Source organism: Tachysurus fulvidraco, chromosome 14, assembly GCF_022655615.1.
Source record: "Tachysurus fulvidraco isolate hzauxx_2018 chromosome 14, HZAU_PFXX_2.0, whole genome shotgun sequence".
NCBI lineage: Eukaryota > Metazoa > Chordata > Actinopteri > Siluriformes > Bagridae > Tachysurus > Tachysurus fulvidraco.
In genome coordinates, this window is record NC_062531.1 from 21182759 (window position 1) to 21206269 (window position 23511).

The 23511-nt window shown below is 37.4% G+C and overlaps 1 protein-coding gene across 1 annotated transcript in view; it reads left to right on the top strand.

The window, feature by feature from the left end:
* The window catches only part of slc12a5b (solute carrier family 12 member 5b), a 59709-nt gene that overhangs the window by 17068 nt on the left and 19130 nt on the right, over positions 1 to 23511 (top strand). The window contains exons 2-4 of the mRNA XM_027166997.2: positions 20075 to 20178; positions 21328 to 21459; positions 21961 to 22107. Of these exons, the coding sequence (XP_027022798.1) occupies positions 20075 to 20178; positions 21328 to 21459; positions 21961 to 22107 (383 nt within the window). The remainder of the gene's footprint in view (positions 1 to 20074; positions 20179 to 21327; positions 21460 to 21960; positions 22108 to 23511) is intronic.

Here is a 23511-nt window from a genome sequence, read left to right on the forward strand (position 1 = left end):
TGACAGCTTGACAGTGCTGGGGCTTGAAACCCAATCCGCTAATCAATTCCCAGAGCCTTAACCATTCGAGCCTCAAGAATGTGTTGTTGGTGATCAGCAGGTCAAAAGTCTTCATCATCAAGTTAGTCATATCAACTCCAGCACACTGACATGTCCAACACTGGACCCCTGAAATCAGAATGTTTCTCATTCTCATAGCTGCATACACTTCGTGTTCCTTTCATAACAGATACATTACAGAGTCATTCGTAGTTTATTAACAGTTAGTCATAAATGTTTAGACTCTACATAGGTCTAATTAAAGTGTTTCGGCTGAATATATCGCTTACTCTATGCCCTGAGTCATTAATGTACACTGTGTCATTAAACATAAAGGGAACATTAAGTAGAAACAGATGAGAGTGTGAATCAGACGGGATTAGTCAGAGAGATCAGTCAAGAGCAGGAGATGAACTAAAATATTCACAGAGTACTGTAGAGAGCTTATTCAACATAAGCTCAGGTTCGAACCCCAAACCTTGGAGGTGTGAGATGATGATGATGATGATGATGATGATGTATCTTTATTAAATTAAAGTTGACAGAGCAAGTAATAAGTAATAAATCAAAAAATTTTCTAAAAAATTGAGTTGCTATAGAAACAATAATAGTAGAAGAAGATGCTACTACAGACTTGTAATTTGTGTTGCAGTTAGTGTATTGTCAGAGCTGCACTTGTTTTAGAATGCAGCATCAATGATGATGATGATGATGATGATGATGATGATAATGATGATGATGATAAGAGATGAGATGTACCTTTATTAATCCGACACTAACAGTATCTCACTACAGTTCATCAAGGACAATTTAGAATAGATCTCTAAGTGATGAGTGCACTTTGTTTTTTCTTCCTTAGCATTGCTTTTCAGCAGGTTTTTGGGTCAACGGATGGAACAGTAGCTCTTACATAATTGGGTGAGTATTATGCCAAAGCAGTAGCGCATGTGGCATTATATAAACGCTGCCTCTTAATGCCACATCCAGGATTTTAATATGGCGTCCTGCTGTAATCCCGCTGATGTGTTCGCCAATGATTGATGGCTTTGCTAAATTGTGATGGCCAGCTGTTCCTGCCAGGCACATCAGCTGCAGCAGAGGCCTTTTTTGGTAGGGGACTTGGGGTAAGGTTTCTAAAGGAAAGGTAAACTTTAAAGAACAAGTAGAGTGACTGACTCACAGTGCGAAATTCTGAGTGCGAAATTCACAGAGCGAAATTCATCAGAGTCAGTAATTCAACTCAAATAGTGAAACTTTGGTCTGAAACTTTAGTCTTTGGTACTTTTAATTGTGATGACATTTAACAAAAATGCACTAATTGACTGTCTCAAAAAAATTTGAATATGGTGAAATGCCAATCAGCTAAACAACTCAAAACACCTGCAGAGGTTTCCTAAACCATCAAAATGGTCTCTCAATTTTGTTCACTAGGCTACACAATCATGGGAAAGACTGCTGACCTGACAGTTGTCCAGAAGACAATCATTGACACCCTTCACAAGGAGGGTAAGTCACAAACATTCATTGTCAAAGAAACTGACTGTTCACAGAGCGCTGTATCCAAGCATGTTAACAGAAAGTTGAGTGGAAGGAAAAGTGGGGAAGAAAAAGATTCACAAAAAAAAGGGCATCAAGAGCCACCACACACAGATGTGTCAAGGAATTGATAAGCCTCTACTTCTCTTGTTAAGCCTCTTCTGATCCACAGACAACGTCAGAGGCGTCAGAAGAACTAGACTGTTGCCCAGTGCTCCAAAGTCCTCTTTTCAGATGAGAGCAGGTTTTGTATTACATTTGGAAACCAAGGTCCTAGAGTCTGGAGGAAGGGTGGAGAAGCTCATAGCCCAAGTTTCCACAGTCTGTGATGATTTGGGGTGCATTGTCATCTGCTGGTGTTGGTCCACTGTGTTTTTTGATAACCAAAGTCCCTGCACCTGTTTACCAAGAAATATTAGAGCCCTTCATGCTTCCTTCAGCTGATTTTACTTTTCAGCAGGATTTGGCAGTAGTCCACACTGCCAAAATCACCAAAAGTTGGTTAAATGACCATGGTATTGGTGTGATTGACTGGCCAGCAAACTCACCAGAGCTGAACCCCATAGATCTGTGTGGTATTGTCAAGAGGAAAAAGAGAAACAAGAACTAAACAAATGCAGATGAGCTGAAGGCCTCAGATACCTGGGCTTTCATACCACCTCAGCAGTGCCACAGACTGATCACCTCCATGCCAAGTCAAATTGAGGCAGTAATTAAAGCAAAAGGAGCCGTTACCAAGTATTGAGTACACATACTGTACAGTAAATGAACATACAGTACTTTCCAGAAGGCCAACAATTCACTAAAATGTTTTTTTATTGCTCTTATGGAAGTAATTTTTTGAGAATTGGTGATTGAATTGGTGCGATTTTGTTAAATGTGAGCCAAAATCATTGCGATTAAAAGAACCAAAGACTTAAACTGCTTCAGTCTGTGTGTACTGAATTTATATAATACACGAGTTTCAGTATTTGAGTTGAATTACTGAAATAAATGAACTTTTCCACAACATTCTAATTTATTGAGATGCACCTGTAAATAAAAGATAAAGATAGATTGAGGAAAATTATTGACACAAGTATGTTCACAGGACACACAAACACTCAAATAATCACAGTCTGTCTGCACTGGACTAAGGAGAACCGATGTCAGTGCAGTGCGAATGTGGTTTTCAGTTTGTGCTTACAACCACACACACGTCATCGTTGTTAGTAGCTTTAATTATTATACATATTATTATTAATAATAATATTCGCATTATAGTAGTTGTAGTAGTTGTAACATGATATCAGAGATATCATGAGTTGTAGCATGATATCTGAGCGTGAGAATCAGCTACCATTTTATCTTTTGCAGGTGATTTTATTTCCATCCATATTGGTAGTGTGGGTGTTTATTAAGGGGTTTTGCATACATGATTTTATTACCACCTCCAAAAAAAATCATTATCTGGGATAAACTAGTTTATCTGAGCTCTCCCACACACAGAGGCCAAGTTTTGTGAAATGCTATATCCAGGATCATATCATTTTATGCAGTTACAGCCAGTATAGTCTCATTTATTGTTTGCACTTGCCACAAGAGTGTACTTCTAGTTTTTTATAAATAAATTCCTGATCTAATCTGATGTGATCATAGTTTTAGTTGGTAGTCAAACTTTCACATTCATCTGCACACAGATGGAAGCGCTTTATCATGGATGAGGCATGATGTGATTTTATCTCATGCATACATCACTCTGATAAATGAATAATGTCAGAATAGGGCTTCAGTGAGCACAGGGTGAACTAGGTCCTATTTTTCCACTTGGCTGCTGCTATGTGAGAATGTACTGTATGTAAATGGCTGAAAAAAATTTTTTTTTACAATGTCAGCCTGGAAATAAACATAAAGTTTTATCATTTTGAAATGATAAATCAGATAAATCAGAGATCAGTATCCTGAATCCTGGTTACTATTAAAATGACAGCAAACGTATGACATTGGGACTTACCACACACGTGCAAAAGAACAAAAAGCTAATAGAAATATTTCATAGAAAGCTCATAGAAAGATTCTACTTTTCACCCACATCTGTAAAGACAGGATGTGTATTAGTCACGTATTTTACTGTATACAAATAAATACACATTATAGACAAATTTAAAACACGTATCCAGCTGCTGGGTCTCACTGCCAGGAGTAACTGAGCACTGTGCACGGCTACTTGTTTATTTTTTGTGCTATGCTGTTATGCCCAGGTTTTGATGTAATTGCCCCTGTCCGCACACTATCCGGTCCACTGTAACATCAGCTGCAGGAAATAACCAATAATCCCCCTCATCCCCTACCCCTTTTTTTCCCCACAGCAATACCCAGGCATATAATAGTTGAGCAAGTATAGTAAATTCTCTTAGTACGATTACTAATGCTTTCATATGGTATGTCAGTATTACTAACTAATCAGGAAAATGCGTCTCTCTACCATGTTGTCATAAACTAATCTCTTCATAAATCCCTCCACTTTTATTCCCTCTGAACTGAAATAAGCTTCATGAACAAGAGCAGAACCGAAACGAACAAGCTGTTTCAATAACCTAATGCTTTTGGAAACAGGGCTTTCATTTATATTTCATTTCATTTATTTAAATGTGGCCTAAGACAAGGTAGAGCATGCCTTGCCATTTACAGAAGAAAGAACAGACGAGAGATAAACAAGGCACCCAGAGGCCGTGCATGCAGTGGTGCTGATTGGCTACGATAAAAAAAAGACTGCTATTTTTAGCAGCTGCAGGTCACGACTCCTTCATCCTGTTCTGTATGTAGATAGTAGTTTATGACTATTGAGAAGATAATACTCCTGTCACGGAGAAATGAGAAGACGTTGTTCTTGTCAGTGGTGCAGGATGTACTAGTTAATGCTAAATACCTTTCTTCAATCTCTCTCTCTCTCTCTCTCTCTCTCTCTCTCTCTCTCTCTCTCTCTCTCTCTCTCTCTCTCTCTCTCTCTCTCCCTCTCGCTTTCTCTATCATTTGTTCTTTTCCCCTACCCTCACCCCCCACCTTCTTTTTCTTAGCCAGCAGAGACTTAATTCAGTCTGGAAACTGCTGGATAATTACTAGCATTTGTGTTGCAGTAAGGAATACATAGGAAGGCAACAATAATAACACTAAAAACACGGGTTGGTGACCCCCATGTGACCTAGACATTTAATTTTCCCTGGATGTCATTTTATTAAACAAGGACTCTTCAGAAATCCTTAGTGACTAATCCTGGAGATTGTTGCATTGAAATGAACAAGTCTTAATAAGTCTACATTTCTTCATTATATAGTTGATGTATACACAACATACTGTACACTGCACATATTGTGTCTGTATGTCTGTATATCTCTATCTTTAAAGTGAAAATCCACCCAGAAATTAAACTGTTAATATATATATATATATATATATATATATATATATATATATATATATATATATATATATATATATATATATATATATATAAAAAGAAACGTCATGTGAATGTGGTGCTAATATTCTCATGAGTCAACAGATTTATTTGGAAAGCATTATTGCATGCAGCACTCGTATCAAGGTTTATACACAAAATCAGGGTCAGCATCCATCAACACAAGCAGATAAAATTTTACTGTATAATCCACATCCACATCCACAGCCAAATACCAGAAAATACTGAAAATACTGTATGAACAGAATTAAAATCAGCTTTGCCTACTCCACTTCCCTATGGGGATTTCTTCACCATCTTAATGGCCATTTCTATACTTCATTAACTCTAATGAAGTTTATTAGATGACGCTTTGGTGGCCCATCAGGTCAGAATCAGTGTAGAGACAATGAGCAGAATTTACCCAGAAGGCATGAGTTATTTTCTGCAAACTCATTCTCAGAACTGGAGCGATATAATAGACACAGTCTGCCAAAAAAAAAAAAAATACAATAGAACTAAAATATCAGTCAACCAAAATGTTTTGGGTTTGTCTTCAAGCTGCAGTTTAGTATAACTGACACCTTCTTCATCAGTACTTGTAGTAATTCTGTTCTAATGCTGATGCTAATGCTGAAGTTAATCATCTGTTAGGATCGATGTAATACTTATTCTCATTCGCCATAACAACCTGTTAATATATTATTAGTTCATATTTGTCACTGTAGAAACCTTCACTGCTGCTGCATAGCTCTAGACCAAAGGTGTCAAACTCAATTGCACAGGGGACCAAAACTAAAAGCACACTTTAGCTCGAACAATTTTGGGGGCCAAACAGGATAAACATTTATTGAACACGCTAATCCGCCACATAACATAAATATGAATAAAAACAGACAAGCATATTATTCCAGAATAAATAAATTTAAACTTTATATAACTTAAAATACTTTGCTCTGAATCAAAATATCCCTTGTCAAAATTATACAAGTTACGACTATGAACATGCTGCAAAAAAAATTATGCTTTTCCGCAAAAGTAAAAATAACAAATCAAAACATTTAGTTTTCTTTGCTTTTGAGCCATTTTATAAAAAAATAAAATTAAACTTTAAATATATTTAAATATTTTGCTCTCCATAAAAATATCTCCTGTCAAAATAATACAAATTCAAAATATGAGCATGATCCAAAAAACCCTGGAAATCTAAATAAAAGAGCTTCTCACAAAGAGCTTCTCACACAGATATGTGCTACCAAACATGCACGAGGTTCGAGCCGTACATACACGTGTGTTTGGAGTAAACCAGCTTCTGTATTATTAGGGAAAACCTCAGCAACCGCACATGTTATATAATAAAATAAATAATAAGCTTTAGCCTCTGATGTCGAAATCTTTTTAAAGGCTACCAAAACGTGAGCTATTGTTAAATATTATGGAATTATTGAAGAAATGAAAATCCCTGCTGTTGTACAGAATCTCTGGTGTTTTGTAAAAACAAACAGGACAAAATTCGCACTAATTAAAGAAACATATTGCATCTTAGAACCATGTGTTCATGATCAGAGTTTTGCAAATAACTAAATGGATAATGTTCTGCTGCTAAACTATTCTCATAGATCTCAGTTATGTGCATATGGCAGTTCTGATCCATTCCCTTTTACTGTGGATGCTGCAGATGCTACAGTAACTGTGTGTGAATGTGATTGGATTTGTGTGTGGCACCAGCATCGTTCCACTATGTAGGTCAGACAGAGAGAGGAAGACAGATAGACAGAGAGAGGGAGAGAGAGAGAGAGAGAGAGAGAGAGAGAGAGAGAGAGAGAGAGAGAGAGAGAGAGAGAGAATACAGGAGAGAGATTGAGTAAATATGAAAATAAGAGAAAGAGAGAAAGAATGAGAGAGAGATTGGCAGAATGAGAGATAGAGAGAGAGAGAGAGAGAGAGAGAGAGAGAGAGAGAGAGAGAGAGAGAGAGAGAGAGAATTAGAGGAGAGAGATAATGAGAGAAACAGAATGAGACAGAGAATGGGGGAATGAGAGAATAAGAGACAGAGATACAGTATAGGGAATGGGAGAATGGGATTGAGAAAGATGTTGAGAGAAAAAGAGAATCGGAGCAGAGAGAGATTTGGAGAAGAGAATAAAAGACAGAGACAGAGAGAGGAAGACAGATAGACAGAGAGAGAGAGAGAGAGAGAGAGAGAGAGAGAGAGAGAGAGAGAGAGAGAGAGAGAGAGAGAGGGAGAGGGAGAGGGAGGGAGAGAGAGAGAGAGAGAGAGAGAGAGAGAGAGAGAGAGAGAGAGAGAGTCCAAAGCAACAAACAAGCAAATATCCCAGTATTTTAATAAAACAACCAGAAAAAACATGATCACTTTTGTCTCTGATATAATTCAGTCACATTTTCCCCCCTCTCCTACTTGACTCTGAATTCTTTAGAGTCAGTGCACATACACAATGATCCAAAGAACCGGAAGACAGCATGAAATTTATGAGCATGAGGACATTGAAACATTAGCATAAGACCCTGGAATGAGAATAAATGTTTCGGTACTGCAGTGAACATGTCTCTGCCACTTTCATGAGACAATGTTTCTTTACTTTATTGAACATCATTCATTACTTTCATGAATGTCTCTATACGGTCCACTGAATGGTTGTATGCTATCTGTAGGTCCAGTTTAGCTTACAGATCAACACATATTAATAATCCCACTCAGGATCCTTATTTAAATGGTTACTACATTTTTTTGTAGTGACTCTGTGATTGTGACCTTTTCCAAATAACATGCTCTCTGGGACCTTCCTGTATGAGGTAGATTTATGCCATGGATCGTGTACGCACACGATCTTAAACAGAAAAAACTCCAAACAACTAATAAGATGCCATATGGTTCTTCACACCCATTAAACATTAGCAACAAGCAACTAATCAATTTTTCTGCCTGCTGAGCCATTCCATCCGTCTCTCTCCATCACTCTGTGTGCTCAGGGACACTTCAGAAATGGATAGCACTAAGAAAAGCAGAAGGTGTCTTACAGCACTGATCATCACAAAGAAAACTATTCGAAGGAAAAAAACATTTCATCAGCTGAATACAGGAAAGGAGGATACCTGAGTAAAGGGACTTTGTTACAGCAAAGTGATGGATTTGTACTTTGTACTTAATTATACTCTATTTATAATAAATACATTTTTTAAAAGGAAAAAAGAAACATTTTTTACTTCTTACTAGTTTCATTACAATCTTCAAATTACTTGTTCCAAATTTCAAAATTGTCATAATATTTTTCTGTTCTTTTTTTTTAGGATTAAGGATGAGATTCTCCTTCGGTTCGTATTTAACATCAGAGTAAAAGATGGTAGCCTCATTAAGTTATATGAACTTGTTTCTTCTCTTCAAAAGTTTATAAATTAAAACACACACACACACACACACACACACACACACACACACACACACACACACACACACACACACACACACACACACACACACACACACACACAAAAATGCCCACATTTTTCTCTTTTGTCTATTGCATTTTCTCATTGTTCTCTTTATTAGTATTCGTTTTGTATTCATTAAACACAGATTCCTGCTCACCTTTGGGAGATCTGGGAAGGATTTGAGCAGGTTTTTGTGTGAATGTGTGTTGTGTGTTTGTGTCCTTACTGGTAAGCTTGAGGACAATTTCCTCTGGAGAGTCTGTAGGCCAGAATTAGTGGATTTGGCTATGAACAGTGAATTTATTCTCTTTATCCTTTTTCCCTGGCTTTCAGCTCAGCTGTCTGGTCTTGACGTGATTTGGTAGCTGGTTGTGTTTTGCTGCAAGCGTTTGGGATGTTGCCTCTCAGCACTGTTGTTGTGGTGGAGTCTCCAGGGTTGCTGTCCGTGGTGCTGATCCTGTACCAATTGCACTCTGGATGTAACGCTACATCGGCTTTGCAAGTCGTGTGTGTGTGTGTGTCTGTGTGTCTGTGTGTGTGTGTGTGTGTGTGTGTGTGTGTGTGTGTGTGTGTGTGTGTGTGTGTGTGTGTGTGTGTGTGTGTGTGTGTGTGATGCACAAATGTGTAAATGAATTAGAAATAATATCCTAAACCTTCCCGGGGGGATGTACACACACAGATGTGAGGATTTCCCCGTAGTGAGAAAAGTAGTGAGTGTGTGTGTGTGTGTGTGTGTGTGTGTGTGTGTGTGTGTGTGTGTGTGTGTGTGTGTGTGTGTGTGTGTGTGTGTTCTTACACAGCTGCTGGTATATGGATGGTACAGGTCAGGGATGAATTCCTAAAGGACAGCGTCCTTTGTTTTTGAGCCGAGCTCCAAACGCTTGCTATGTAAACTCATTAGATGGCTGTATAGAGTAGAGACACTACATCATGCTTCGCCATCCTGAGACAGAAGAAGTCTCAATTTTACCTCAGGCAAAGGATTATGGGAAAAGCAGCTTTCTGTCTTTCTCTCTCCACCTTCTATATCTAGGTCATATCACAATATAGGGCTCTCTCTCTCTCTCTCTCTCTCTCTCTCTCTCTCTCTCTCTCTCTCTCTCTCTCTCTCTCTCTCTCTCACTCTCTCTCTCTCTCTCTCTGTCTCTCTCTCTGTCTCTCTCTCTCTCTCTGTCTTTCTCTCTCTGTCTCTCTCTCTGTCTCTCTTATGACTTAAAAGGATTTTGAAAACAAATATAGTTCAATAGTGTACAATGACTTTACAAAAAAAAGACAAAAAGTGAACTTTTGTTATGTAATGTAATGTCACATGTTTTACTCTCTGTGATTATATTACACACTGTACTCCCTCTACACAATTATATTACACACTGTACTCCCTCTACACAATTATATTACACACTGTACTCCCTCTACACAATTATATTACACACTGTACTCCCTCTACACAATTATATTACACTGTACTCCCTCTACACAATTATATTACACACTGTACTCCCTCTACACAATTATATTACACACTGTACTCCCTCTACACAATTATATTACACACTGTACTCCCTCTACACAATTATATTACACTGTACTCCCTCTACACAATTATATTACACACTGTACTCCCTCTACACAATTATATTACACACTGTACTCTCTCTACACAATTATATTACACACTGTACTCCCTCTACACAATTATATTACACACTGTACTCCCTCTACACAATTATACTACACACTGTACTCCCTCTACACAATTATACTACACACTGTACTCCCTCTACACAATTATATTACACTGTACTCCCTCTACACAATTATATTACACACTGTACTCCCTCTACACAATTATATTACACTGTACTCCCTCTACACAATTATATTACACTGTACTCCCTTTACACATATTACGCATTGTACTCTCTCTACACAATTATATTACACCGTACTCCCTTTACACAGTTATATTACGCATTGTACTCTCTCTACACAATTATATTACACCGTACTCCCTTTACACAATTATATTACGCATTGTACTCTCTCTACACAATTCCATTACACATTATACTCCCTCTACACAATTATATTAAATTTAATTTCTCACTTGTATGTAATAGTATGTTGTGTGTCTTCAGGTTGGTTATCTATTTGGTGTAAGTTTGATCAGTAAATAATGCCTAATTATGGCAATTCATTTTACAGCCCAATGTTTCCATTAGCAGTAAATTAGCAGCACAGTTATGGCAGCTGAATATCTAGATCAGATCATCTCAGGTCAATAAGGTTAAAGAACCTGATATAACAGATCTGCAGTAGTGTGCCGTTCCAACATGTCCTCCTAGCTGACTATGAATCTGTGTGGAAGATAAATGACTTTGAAAAGTAGGTTTGACTTTTTGAAAAGTCACACCACCAGAAAGAAGCCTGCAAGAGTTACTGAGACAGAGGACAGAGAAGATAGAGAGACACAACAGAACATGTAGTAACTTTTCCAAGTGCTTAATTTAGTTTCTACACAATATTAATCCTTTTGTACCTGGAAAATTTCAGACTATTTAATCAAACTTGCTTATTAATTCGAATCTGGACATAAGTATTGTCTCTGGATAAAATCCTGTCGTCTAAATACAGACGTCCCTTATCTAGGGCACCATTAATGCAATTGTTATTCATATTCCTGTTATGTCTGTACATTTAAATTAACCTGAAATGCCATTTCACAACTTCTGAGTGTAGTTGAGTACAAATTAACATTAAGGTGAATTACAGTTAGTTCATTAATTTAATGCTGTTTCTTACATATGCCAATAAAATAAAAGTTTAAAGACCGAATTTTACATAGAAAGTGATCAGAACGTTGTTAATTAATTCTGAGGTCTGAAAAGCAGAGTAACTAAACTCTGGATATGACCTCTTGTCACAGATTTAGATCAGATTAGAGTGGACTTAACGGCATTATCCTTGATCACACTGCTACATGAACTCTCTTGGACAGTACAGCCGAATTCATCAAACGAACAGTCACGATGGAAGCCTCTGTCAACAGGACACAAGGGTTTAATGTGACAATGTTCACACACACACACACACACACACACACACACACACACACACACACACACACACACACACACACACACACACACACACACACACACACACACACATTCCACTTTACAACCATGATGTGTAAGAGAAGGAAGTTGTGTAATTCCAGATATAGCAATACATCTAAGCAATGTTTTATTTAGAGCTTCTAGAAACTCAGGATTTTACATTTATACTATTTAGCACATGCCCTTATATCATTTATAACAGCTGAGCAATTGAGGGGTAAGGGACAGTTTGGTGGACCTGGTATTCAAACTCATAACCTTCTGTTCTGTAGTCCAATACTTTAACCATTAGGCTACCACATCCATACAGAATTTGGCAAGATTGTAGCTTTGAATAAGTGAGTCTGAAGTGGAAATTCTTTTCTTTAATTTTCCATTCAATTTTTTCTTTTCCTCTCACACTATCTACTCATTTGTCTCTTTTTCTGACTAGTGTGCTTGAGCTCATCACTTCTGGTCTAGCACCATTGTTTCTCACCTCCTTCTCAATTACTTCATGTCAGCACACTCTGCTTAAGGACTGATGTAATGCACAAGCTGTATTATCACCCTTGACTCTTGTTGACGCACAATTGCATTTTACATCAGGAATTTCTTGTTTTGTTTTCTTCAAGAGCTCTATTAAAAAATTAAACAGTCAAAAACAAGCTGTGTGTGGTATCTGTCCTTCTGCTGGATCTGTGACTGATGTTGAAGCTCACAGTTACATCAGTCCTGATTTTCACAGGTTTCACCTGAGTGCAAAATTTGCTCTGGTCCCAAAGGTCAACGGTGTTGAATTGAGTTGTGTTGTGACTGAGAAAGATGGTGTTAGCGCTCGTCATGGCCAAAAGGACATGAAGAATAGCAGCACAATGTCACACCGTAAGATTCACTCCAGATGGAACCCCGCATTTTATATGCGCTGCGTCACGTCTTATATAAGATGACTGGAGGAGGGGGTATAATGTGTGGCGTAGCTTGTGGAAGCTTGTAGCTTCTCATCACGTAATGCAGAACCTTTTTAAAGTCAATACTGCAGTCCTTTGGTTTTTTACTCTTAAACTATTTCTAAAATTCCTTTGTAGTATAGCACTTCTAACTAAATTCATACCAACACGCTAAATTAATGTTTTAAAAAAATCTGGTGTCTTTTGCAGAAGCAGGCAGTTCATTTTGAAAATGTGATGAAGCCGCAGTCTTGTATGAAAAGCAGTTAAAATGTAGAAGTGAAATGAAGGAAACAATTGAACCTCTTGATAGAGCTCATGTCAGGAGTATTATGATGATATAATTGGGGAGGGGGGGGGGGGTCCAGCAAACGATCCCTCAAATAGTGATGGGAGTTACCTATTTCTAAAGAGGAGGTTGTTCATGTAGCGATTGCCAGCTCAGGTCCGTGTTTCAACTCCAATTAACAGAACATGACCACCATGAACTACACTATTTTACACACACACACACACACACGTACACACACACACACACACACGTACACACACACACACACACACACACACACACACACACACACACACACACACACACACACACACACACTTGGAATTCACTAAGCCTTTGTTTTTCCTCATTTCCTGTTTATTTTTTGTGTTATACATTTGCTTTAACATTCTTTTTGCTGATCTGTCTGATTTGGTCCAATGTTTTTTGTATTGTTTGCCTGTATTTGTGGCCATCTAATCCCTTCACTGTCACAAAGATAAGAAGAAAATGTGACATAAAATTGAACAGAAAATAGCCTCCAAATTGAAGCTTAATTACCATGAAATGATCAAATCTGTATTTTTAATCATTATATATTCTGTTATTACTCCCCCCCCCCCCCCCCCCCAAAAAAAAAAAAAAAAAAAGTTTCATCCAGAAATCTGTAACTTTCTGGAAGATGGATCTTGGTTTCCATTTGATGTTCTTTTAAGGCCACCTACTGCTCTGAACTCATCAGTCCTTAGCTGCCAGAGAACAGAGCAGTTCATAAATCATGGATGACGTGGTGTAATATTGGTGCAACAAGCACTGTGGCTGAAAAACACACAAATGCAAGAGCCCTGAGAGGAAAAAAAATAGGAAACTGTATAAGAACATGAATAATTCAAAAGCAGGTTACTTCTACAAGCAGATTACTTCTACAACAAAGTCTGTCTCATGCTATAAAATTAAATTTACAACACATACTGTATTACAAACCCCTCAGCTGGAAATACTGTAACATTAGCTTTAGAAAATCAGAATCAGTGAAATGAAGCTGTTTCTGTGGTTAGTGCTAAACCAAAACTTTACCAGCAGACTATATAGTGTATCATAGTAGCTTCTAGGGTCTTATGCTAATGTTTCAATGTTCTCATGCTCATAAATTTCATGCTGTCTACCAGTTTTTTTGGATCAGTGTGTATGTGCACTGACTCTAAAAAGTTTAGAGTCAAGTTAGAGAGGGAAAAAAATGAGACAGAATTATATCAGAGACAAAAGTGATCATGTTTTTTATGGTTGTTTTATTAAAATATTGGGACATTCGCTTGTTTGTTGCTCTCTCTCTCTCTCTCTCTCTCTCTCTCTCTCTCTCTCTCTCTCTCTCTCTCTCAGAATGATCTCAGAGAGCTCCTAATTTAGCTTTAAAATTTCTAGCTACTTATCTTAAGAGTGATTCACAAAGCAACTCTGATCAAGAAAATACAACAATGTTTATCTTATGGAGGAGGCGGAGCTAAACCCCTGTTACTAGATATGACACATTCTTTTGAAGACTGGTTGGTTGTCTAATAAAAAAAGGAGCGCTTTTAAAATCTGGTATAATATAAACCTTCACTTTGTCTCTATGTTTATCTCTATGTTTGTCTCTATGTTTGAGGTTATATTGTGTAGGTAATATTGAGGTAATATTCATGATTTATTGCGTTTATGACATATCATAAATGACATATGACGGTCATATTAGAGATGCACTAATAGCTGTATGTTATAAATGTAATAATATATATATAATATAATATAATATAATATAATATAATATATCTAATCTGTATCATCTTATTATCTCACTATCATTATTAAATATTGTATGTACAACATTTCTTCTCTCTCTTTTCTTCTCCCCTTTTCTCCTCACTACTCCTAACACTTTTTGACCTTAGGAGCTCTTTTAAGGGTTAAGATGTTTTATGAATTATATCTTGTATCTTTACTCAGATCTTCTCTTTAATACCAAGGGGAAATGTTTAAATTTCTAAGAATTTTCTTAGAATTACATCACTAGGAAAATCTCTTTACGCTAAGCATTTATGACTCTGGTCATTCATTTCATTCACATAAAGGTTTTACCATTTGTAAAAAAAACACTAAACAAAACAAAAAACCCAAACTATCAGGCAAAGAGCAAGTAAGCGAGGGAAACACTCCTCATTCATTTAGACTGAGTTAATCTGCATACTTCAAAGTCAGTGGGTCATAACTGAAGCAAATATGTAAATTAAACCACGCACTGCTCGGTCAGTCAGTCAGCCATTAATTAAACATGAACGCATTCGATTATATCAACCTTATTATGCAACTAGCCACAGAGTTGACGTATCCAATATATATAATTGATGCGCTCACAATGAACAGGCAATTATAGTTAATGTAATTACCTATTTTAGAAAAGACGAGGACATATTTTTGATGCATGGCTTATATATTAGTGTAGATAATCCAAATTATCTATGCAATATGAAGCACAATAAAGGATTCAGTTAGAGGTCAAACAGTAAAGTAAATAACAGACCTTGCAACCCACTGCCACACTGTCCATTATACACAGTCATTGTTCTCAAGGTCATTGGGTTATTTTTATTTTTTTACAGTACAATGAGTCATGTCTAATAGACCGGCAACATGGTATGTATACGATAAAAGATTGTACTAGTGTACCTAATAGTCTGGCATCTCTGGGTTCTAAAAGATAGCAGCAGGCAATGAATCCCTCAAACCAAACCATCATAGCAGGTAATTTTTTCATATCAGATAAATAGATATTTATCAGTTTGTAACAAATCTTATTCACACGTGTGTCTGGATGATTAACAATAATATAATTTGTACACTAGAGCCATCGTTCTGTCCATAGAATCCCCTAATCATTGGCCATTATGTTGCTTAGCAACCAAAGCTTTCTGTTAACTGATTAGACAGACGGTGATGCAATATAATTGTTTATTGCAAATATCATTGAGTGAACCTTAGATTTTAGTGTAGTGGTTTTGTCACTGTTTTACCAAAGTCGTGAGCTTCTGGAGGATTTTCATGATTGTGGCGAGTTTAGCATAGACAACATGGTTTTAGAGATGTATATCTGTGATAGAATCACTGTATCGTGTAACCTTGAGAGGCTTATTGATTTAATATCTTACAAGAAAACTATAAATCATCAAGTTTTCTTGTACATGGATTTGAATCAACCTATAAATTACCACTGGGTTCAAACAATATTGTTACCTATGCAGTGATGCCTGTGGACCATGAATGTATTACCTGCTTCAGATTTCCTCCTTACAGCAAACCGTCATATTAATATATTTCCATGGATATTTTCCCCATTTCCCCTGTGTGTGTGTGTGTGTGTGTGTGTGTGTGTGTGTGTGTGTGTGTGTGTGTGTGTGTGTGTGTGTGTGTGTGTGTGTGTGTGTGTGTGTGTGTGTGTTTGTTTAAGAAAACATCATGAAGAAATGGTTTTAAGAAAACCCAGTTTGTGTGTGTGTGTGTGTGTGTGTGTGTGTGTGTGTGTGTGTGTGCGCGCGCGCGCGTGTGTGTGTGTGTGTGTGTGTGTGTGTGTGTGTGTGTGTGTGTGTGTGTGTGTGTGTGTGTGTGTGTGTAAGAGATGGGAGAGATTTTGTAGGACACCAGTTGTGATCATCACCACCGCCCCCGTTGTGTTCAGTCTCCTTGACCTTCACATGATTTATAGATTCGTATCTGTGTAGCGCTACAGCCATCGAACACAAGAGAGAAAAAACATCAGTAATGAGATGCTGTCATAATATTAACCCTGTGTACTAAATATTCTAGCACATTTATTGCCTAGTTCCTTGCACTGCTTGAATACCTTATAAACTGGCAGCCCAGTAACACAGATGGCAGGCAGCTGGTTAGTTATGTACCATAAAATCATTTTAATAGCATTCACTGTATTAGGAACAATCACCACAAACCCCCAAATTTCCGACCTATTCATGACTATATCTAATCATGTTGCAGCAGCACAATGCAGAGTATTATGTAGAAAATTGTCAGGAACTTCAGTTAAAATTCACAGCAATGACAAAGGTTAACTAGAAGTATTTCAGAACCTGCTTCTGCTCACTGTAGCCTCAGATTCCACTTCTTGTCTTGATCGTCTGCTCTTGTAGCCCACCAGCTTTACCCTTCATCCTGTTGTGTGTTCTGAGATGCTTTTCTGTACACCACGTTTGTAAAGAGTGTTTATTTGAGTTGCTGTATCTCGGTGGTTCCGTCTATTCTGACTTCTCGCATCATCCCAATGTTTATGGTAAAGACCTTCTTTTTTTTGCACCATTCTGTGTAAATATGGAGACTGTCATGTGCTGAACTTGTCCCACCTTCTCGCAAGAAAGATGTGCATCAGGACTCTTCTCTTCTCCAAAAAGCTGAGTTGACAGCATCTACCAAAAGACTTACCTCTTCCTGAAAATATAAATAAATAAAAAAAAGTGCTCGAACCGAGTGTTTATGTTGATGGTGTTCTCGGTTTGTTGAATACTAAACTAGTATAAGGATGTATTCATCGACAGAGTCTCTGGATAATGGCATCTACCAAATGCTGTGAACCAGCAACAACCATGCCATGATTCAAGATTTCATCTCTCCATCAGTTCTGGTGTTTGCTATGAACATTTACAACTCATTGGCATGAATCTGTATGATTTTATTTACTGGGGTGCTACCATATTATTTTATTTACTGGGATGCTACCACATGACTTTATTCACTGGGATGCTACCACATGATGTTATTCACTGGGGTGCTACCACATGACTTTATTCACTGGGATGCTACAACATGATGTTATTCACTGGGGTGCTACCACATGACTTTATTCACTGGGATGCTACCACATGATGTTATTCACTGAGGTGCTACCACATGATGTTATTCACTGAGGTGCTACCACATGATTTTATTCACTGTGGTGCTATCACATTATTTTATTCATTTAGGTGCTACCACATGATTTTATTCACTGGGGTGCTACCACATGATTTTATTCACTGAGGTGCTACCACATGATGTTATTCACTGAGGTGCTACCACATGATGTTATTCACTGAGGTGCTACCACATGATTTTATTCACTGTGGTGGTATCACATTATTTTATTCATTTAGGTGCTACCACATGATTTTATTCACTGGGGTGCTACCACATGATGTTATTCACTGGGGTGCTACCACATGACTTTATTCACTGGGATGCTACCAATTGACTTTATTCACTTGGGTGCTATCAAATTATTTTATTCACTGAGTTGCTACCACATGACTTTATTCACTGTGGTGCTATCACATTATTTTGTTCATTTAGGTGCTACCACATGATTTTATTAACTGTGGTGCTATCACATTATTTTATAAATTTAGGTGCTACCACATGACTTTATTCACTGGGATGCTACCACATGACTTTATTCACTGTGGTGCTATCACATGATTTTATTCATTTAGGTGCTACCACATGATTTTATTAACTGTGGTGCTATCACATTATTTTATTCATTTAGGTGCTACCACATGATGTTATTCACTGAGGTGCTACCACATGATTTTATTCACTGAGGTGCTACCACATGATTTTATTCACTGGGGTGCTATCACATGATGTTATTCTCTGGGGTGCTACCACCCCACTTTTTTTATTCACTTTTATTATTCTATGCATATATGCGAAACATTGCAATGGATATAACACCATTAATGACATCATCTCTGTTTGCATTGCTAGTTGCTATTTCATTTTTATATATGTTTTATATATCATTTTCCAAACAAGACCAGGTCATTGTATTTCGAAGCAGAACTCACTATGGCTTAAAACAACCTGCTGCCTCCTAAAGGGTTAAACTACAATATTTACTCAAAATCCATAAGGTCGAATTTAAAATGTGGGATGGAAATAGGCTGACTACTGGGTTGTTGCTATGGAGAAGGCTGCTGCATATAAGATAGTAAACACACACACACACACACACACACACACACACACACACACACACGCACACATGCACACACACACAGATACACACAGACACGCACACACAGGATGTTCAACTTATTTTGAGTGTGTTCTCTTTGAAAGTGCTGTTCTCTATTTTAGCACTTCATTCATCTCAGTCTATTTATTTCACTCGCTTTACCTCTGGCACACTAAATTCAATCCAGCGTATAAAAATACATATCTAACACTGTGCGCCTGTGGGAAGCTCACTGAAATACTTCAAACTGATGTGCCAAGGTCCAGCAACCATATGTGCATGTATAAACTGCTTTAACTCAGGTGTTCAGGCGGAAACTCAGTGATGATGATGATGATGATGATGATGATGATGATGATGATGACGATGATGACGATGATGACGATGATGACGATGATGATGATAAAGTACACATACTAATGCATTGTCATTTAGCAAAATATAAACATAAAATCACTGATATGTTGAAGCTTTGAGTGAAATGTTTGTTATTGTTTATGGAAGGAGTCTCCAGTTTCAGTGCTTTGTAACAGTCAGTAATGGAAACTGAGGACTCTGGTCTATAAGAGAGAGAGTGAAAAGAAGATTATTGAAGTGATAACAGGAAATAATTAAGCGTATAATTATGTTTAACTATAAATGCATCCAATATGCATAAAATGTTGGAGCATTGATATGGTATACATATTAATATAAACAACACTCTGGGATACAATTCAGTAGCCATCGTTTATTTTATATTAACAGCTTTGTGCTTTAGTTCTTTCTTAACCTTCTCTAGCCACCTAATATATTGTGCTCCTGAAGTGACTAAAATTTGATTAACACTGGTGTAATTGTTTTTGGCTGAAGAGTTTGCAGGAGGATTTTGAAATTCTGCCCATTGCTGCACTGTGTTTATTGAGATTGAAGCTTTTGGTGCTGGAGCTCATCATAGCGGACGGGAAACGCAAATATCTCATCGCGAATGTCTCATTCTTCATCCTAATTCATCCCAGATTAAATAAATGCATTTTATACGCACTGCATCACTTCTTATGACAAGTAACCAGGGCGAAAATCTTTGCTGTAGCTTATAAAAGTGGGTCATTAGAGACTGAGTAATATACAGCAGTACAGCTTGGACTCACTGGTATCATTTGGATGGATTAGTTGAAAATCTGAATTGGATGCAGTCTTTTGTTGATTAAGGGGGTGGATATTAAAAAGCTGATGAGGCTGCAGCCTCATTACTGAGTCTTTATGTTGTGTTCACAGGAGATGGAAACCCCAAAGAGAGCAGCCCTTTTATCAACAGCAGCAGCAGCATTGATATTGAGAAGAGCCAGCAGTATGACAGCAAGCACATGGCCTTGTTTGAGGTACAGTTTTTCACATATGATGTAAGAAAAATCTCTGTTTCAATCTCCTTGATTTCTTCTTCTTCTTCTTCTTCTTCTTCTTCTTCTTCTTCTTCTTCTTCTTCTTCTTCTTATTATTATTATTATTATTATTATTATTATTATTGTTATTATTATTATTATTATTATTGGCGCAGTGGTGTCTCAAGCAGTTAAGGCTCTGGGCTGTTGATCATTCAAGCCCAAGCACTGCCAAGCTGCCACTGTTGGGCCCTTGAGAAAGGCTTTTAACCCTCTCTCAGCTCCAGGGGTGCTGTATTATGGCTGACCCTGCGCTCTGACCCCAAAGACAACATCCAAAGTTGTTGTAAAGCTGTAATGTCTATGTGATTAAATAAAGTTATCTCTTCTTTCATTTTGAATTATTCAAATATTAATAGTTAACAGTGTATCGGACCAGAATGATGGCCAAATCTTTACTGATGAATTTTATGAAGTTTATTACACATCATACAAAGATCAAGCATCCGTTTTTACTCCAGAAAATCAGCTTAAGAGCTGAATTAACAGAAGAAATATGCGCATGAAACGCTCAACCGTATACTTTTTATGCTGCACTATAGTCAAAATACACAGTATATTATGCCACACTCAGTACAACAGTAGACAAATATACAAAGACATTATGCCTTTTGGAACTATGTAACCGTACACGCTCCTGTTCATAACTTCATAATCATTATTGCTCCTGAAGCCACATTACCTGTCAAAATAAAGTTTCCGCCTAATAAGTAAGCGGGCTCAATAAAAATCATTAAACTTAAAATATGAAAGTGAGTACAAAAACAAATTCTGAAAGTGATGACAATTAAGTCCATTACAAACACTCTCAATGTTTTTGAACACATATTTCTTGGTAGATTTAAAAGCCCTCATCAAAAATTTCTGGTGAAAATCCACTGCATAAAATAGCATGTAAGGAAATATTGTGTATACTAAAGACTTTGAGACGTTAAAATTGTTTACCATTTGTTGACGCGAGTGTTTATGTGTGTGTGTGTGTGTGTGTGTGTGTGTGTGTGTGTGTGTGTGTGTGTGTGTGTGTGTGTGTGTGTGTGTGTGTGTGTGTGTGTGTGTGTGTGTTTGTGTGTGTGTGTGTGTGTGTTTTAGGAGGAGATGGACACGAGTCCCATGGTGTCCTCTTTGCTCAGCAGCCTTGCCAACTACTCCAACCTGACTCAAGGCAGCAAGGAGCATGAGGAGGCTGAAAATAACGAAGAGAGCCGCAAGAAAACAGTGCAGGTAAACAAACATGTATCCTCCAATTTCCTTCTGAAAGAATAATTCCATCCATCCATCCATTCATCCATCCATTCATCCATGCAGTCTCATCCATTTAGTTGAGTATCTGAACTTTTTTATTTTTACATCATTTGAATTTTACAAAAAAAAAAGAAAATGTAATAATTTTAATATTTTCCTTGTTGTCAGTATCAAAGTATTCAGTGCGTCACAGACCTGCCTCTGTGCATATATTATTTCAGCCCCACCCACAAAGTGATTCAGCATGTATAATGATCATTGAATGACTGGCTGCATTCATTATTAATACCCCCCTACACCCACACACACACACACACACACACACACACACACACACACACACACACACACACACACACACACACACACACACACACACACACACACAGCTGATTTGTTTGTTACTCATTTTATTGATTTGTCTTCTCCAGTGATGCTTCTGCTGTCTGGTTACTGATTATAGTTTATCGATCTTGTCAGGCTCCTCGTATGGGCACGGTGATGGGTGTCTATCTGCCATGCATGCAGAACATCCTGGGTGTCATCCTCTTCCTCAGGATGACGTGGCTGGTGGGGGTCGGAGGCGTCCTGGGAACCTTTTTCATCGTCTTCATGTGCTGCTCTACGGTGTGTCTCATATTTTCTCTCAATCTCCTCATAAATGCTTGCACTTACAGCAAAGTCTCTACTGGTCAGGTGTCCGTAAATTAAAAATTATTATTATTATTTTTTTAATGACAGTGTGAAACATTTAACATTTTTATTTTTTTAGATGTTGAACTTTTTAAATAAAGAATAGTAATTGAAAAATAGATTTATGTCTTTTGATAAGGTGATATTAGGTGGTGTTAAAGGGGTCAGGTTATTAAAAGGGTTAAAGTATCAGCATGTAAATTTTAGAGCCTCCTACTGGCCGAGAGGTGAATTGCAGTTGTAATTAAACACATAAAAGTCTATTCTTTTGTCTTTCATACCCTCCAAGACTGTTTTCTTTTTTTTGTAACTGTTGTATCCATATATGTTTGATGTTGCTGCAGAAATCTTTAAAATATTTTTGATGCAACCTTTTTTTTTTTCTTAATGCTTTGTTTTTTAATTTGAACAAAAAAAATGAGAACTTGTGAAATTTCAAGCACAGGAGTCTTCTTTTAAACTCCTACCAGTGAAGACACATGTTATTATTTTTAAATAATGTTTTTCTTTTCTGATAGCTGTCCTCACATTTGAACACACGTGAATGTGTGTTGTGATGATGTCAAATCATTCGTGATATCAATCTTGTCCCATATAAGAGAAAAATCTAGAATTTTTTTGAGGATTCCTGAAGGGACTGATCTTATTATTATATGTATGTATTTATTGCATGTAGAAAGAAACTACAGTCTAAGGAAATGACAGTGCTGCTCTGTTCTGCCTCAGGATTGTTCATAAAAATGTGAAATTAAGACAAATTTTGAATCACAAATCAAAGTTTTTTTTAGACATCTCTGAAATTGGAGGACATCTCTTTCCTCACCAGTTTTTGTGTGACTATAAACATAAATATTGTCAGTCAGTGTTGTGTAATTAAGATGCTACTGCTCATACTAATACAATTCCACTCAGTATTGCACTTTTTTTTACACAATCCTGTGATTCACCTCAGTGTTAATCCAGACATCAGGTGGGCACTGGCAAGGTTGTGGATCCAATTGAATTCACAGCAGTCTCTAGATCAGCGACGTCCAATCTTATCCGGCTACGGGTTTTCATCCCGATCTCGAAGGAGCTGCATCTGATTTCATTTGTTTGATTAGTTAATCCTAGCTTTCAAAACACCATGAGGTGTGGCTTCTGCTCGGTCCGAATGAAAACTTGAAAACACCAACACCGGACCATTCTGGATAAGACTGAACATCCTTGCTTTAGAAGTCACACAGAATGTTGAGGAAAACAGCAAAAAAAACCAAGGGTGTAGAGGAAAATGGCCGGACTGAAGCCGAACAGTGTTCAAGCCAAACAGAAGACAAAATTACCTCAAATAAATGTTCT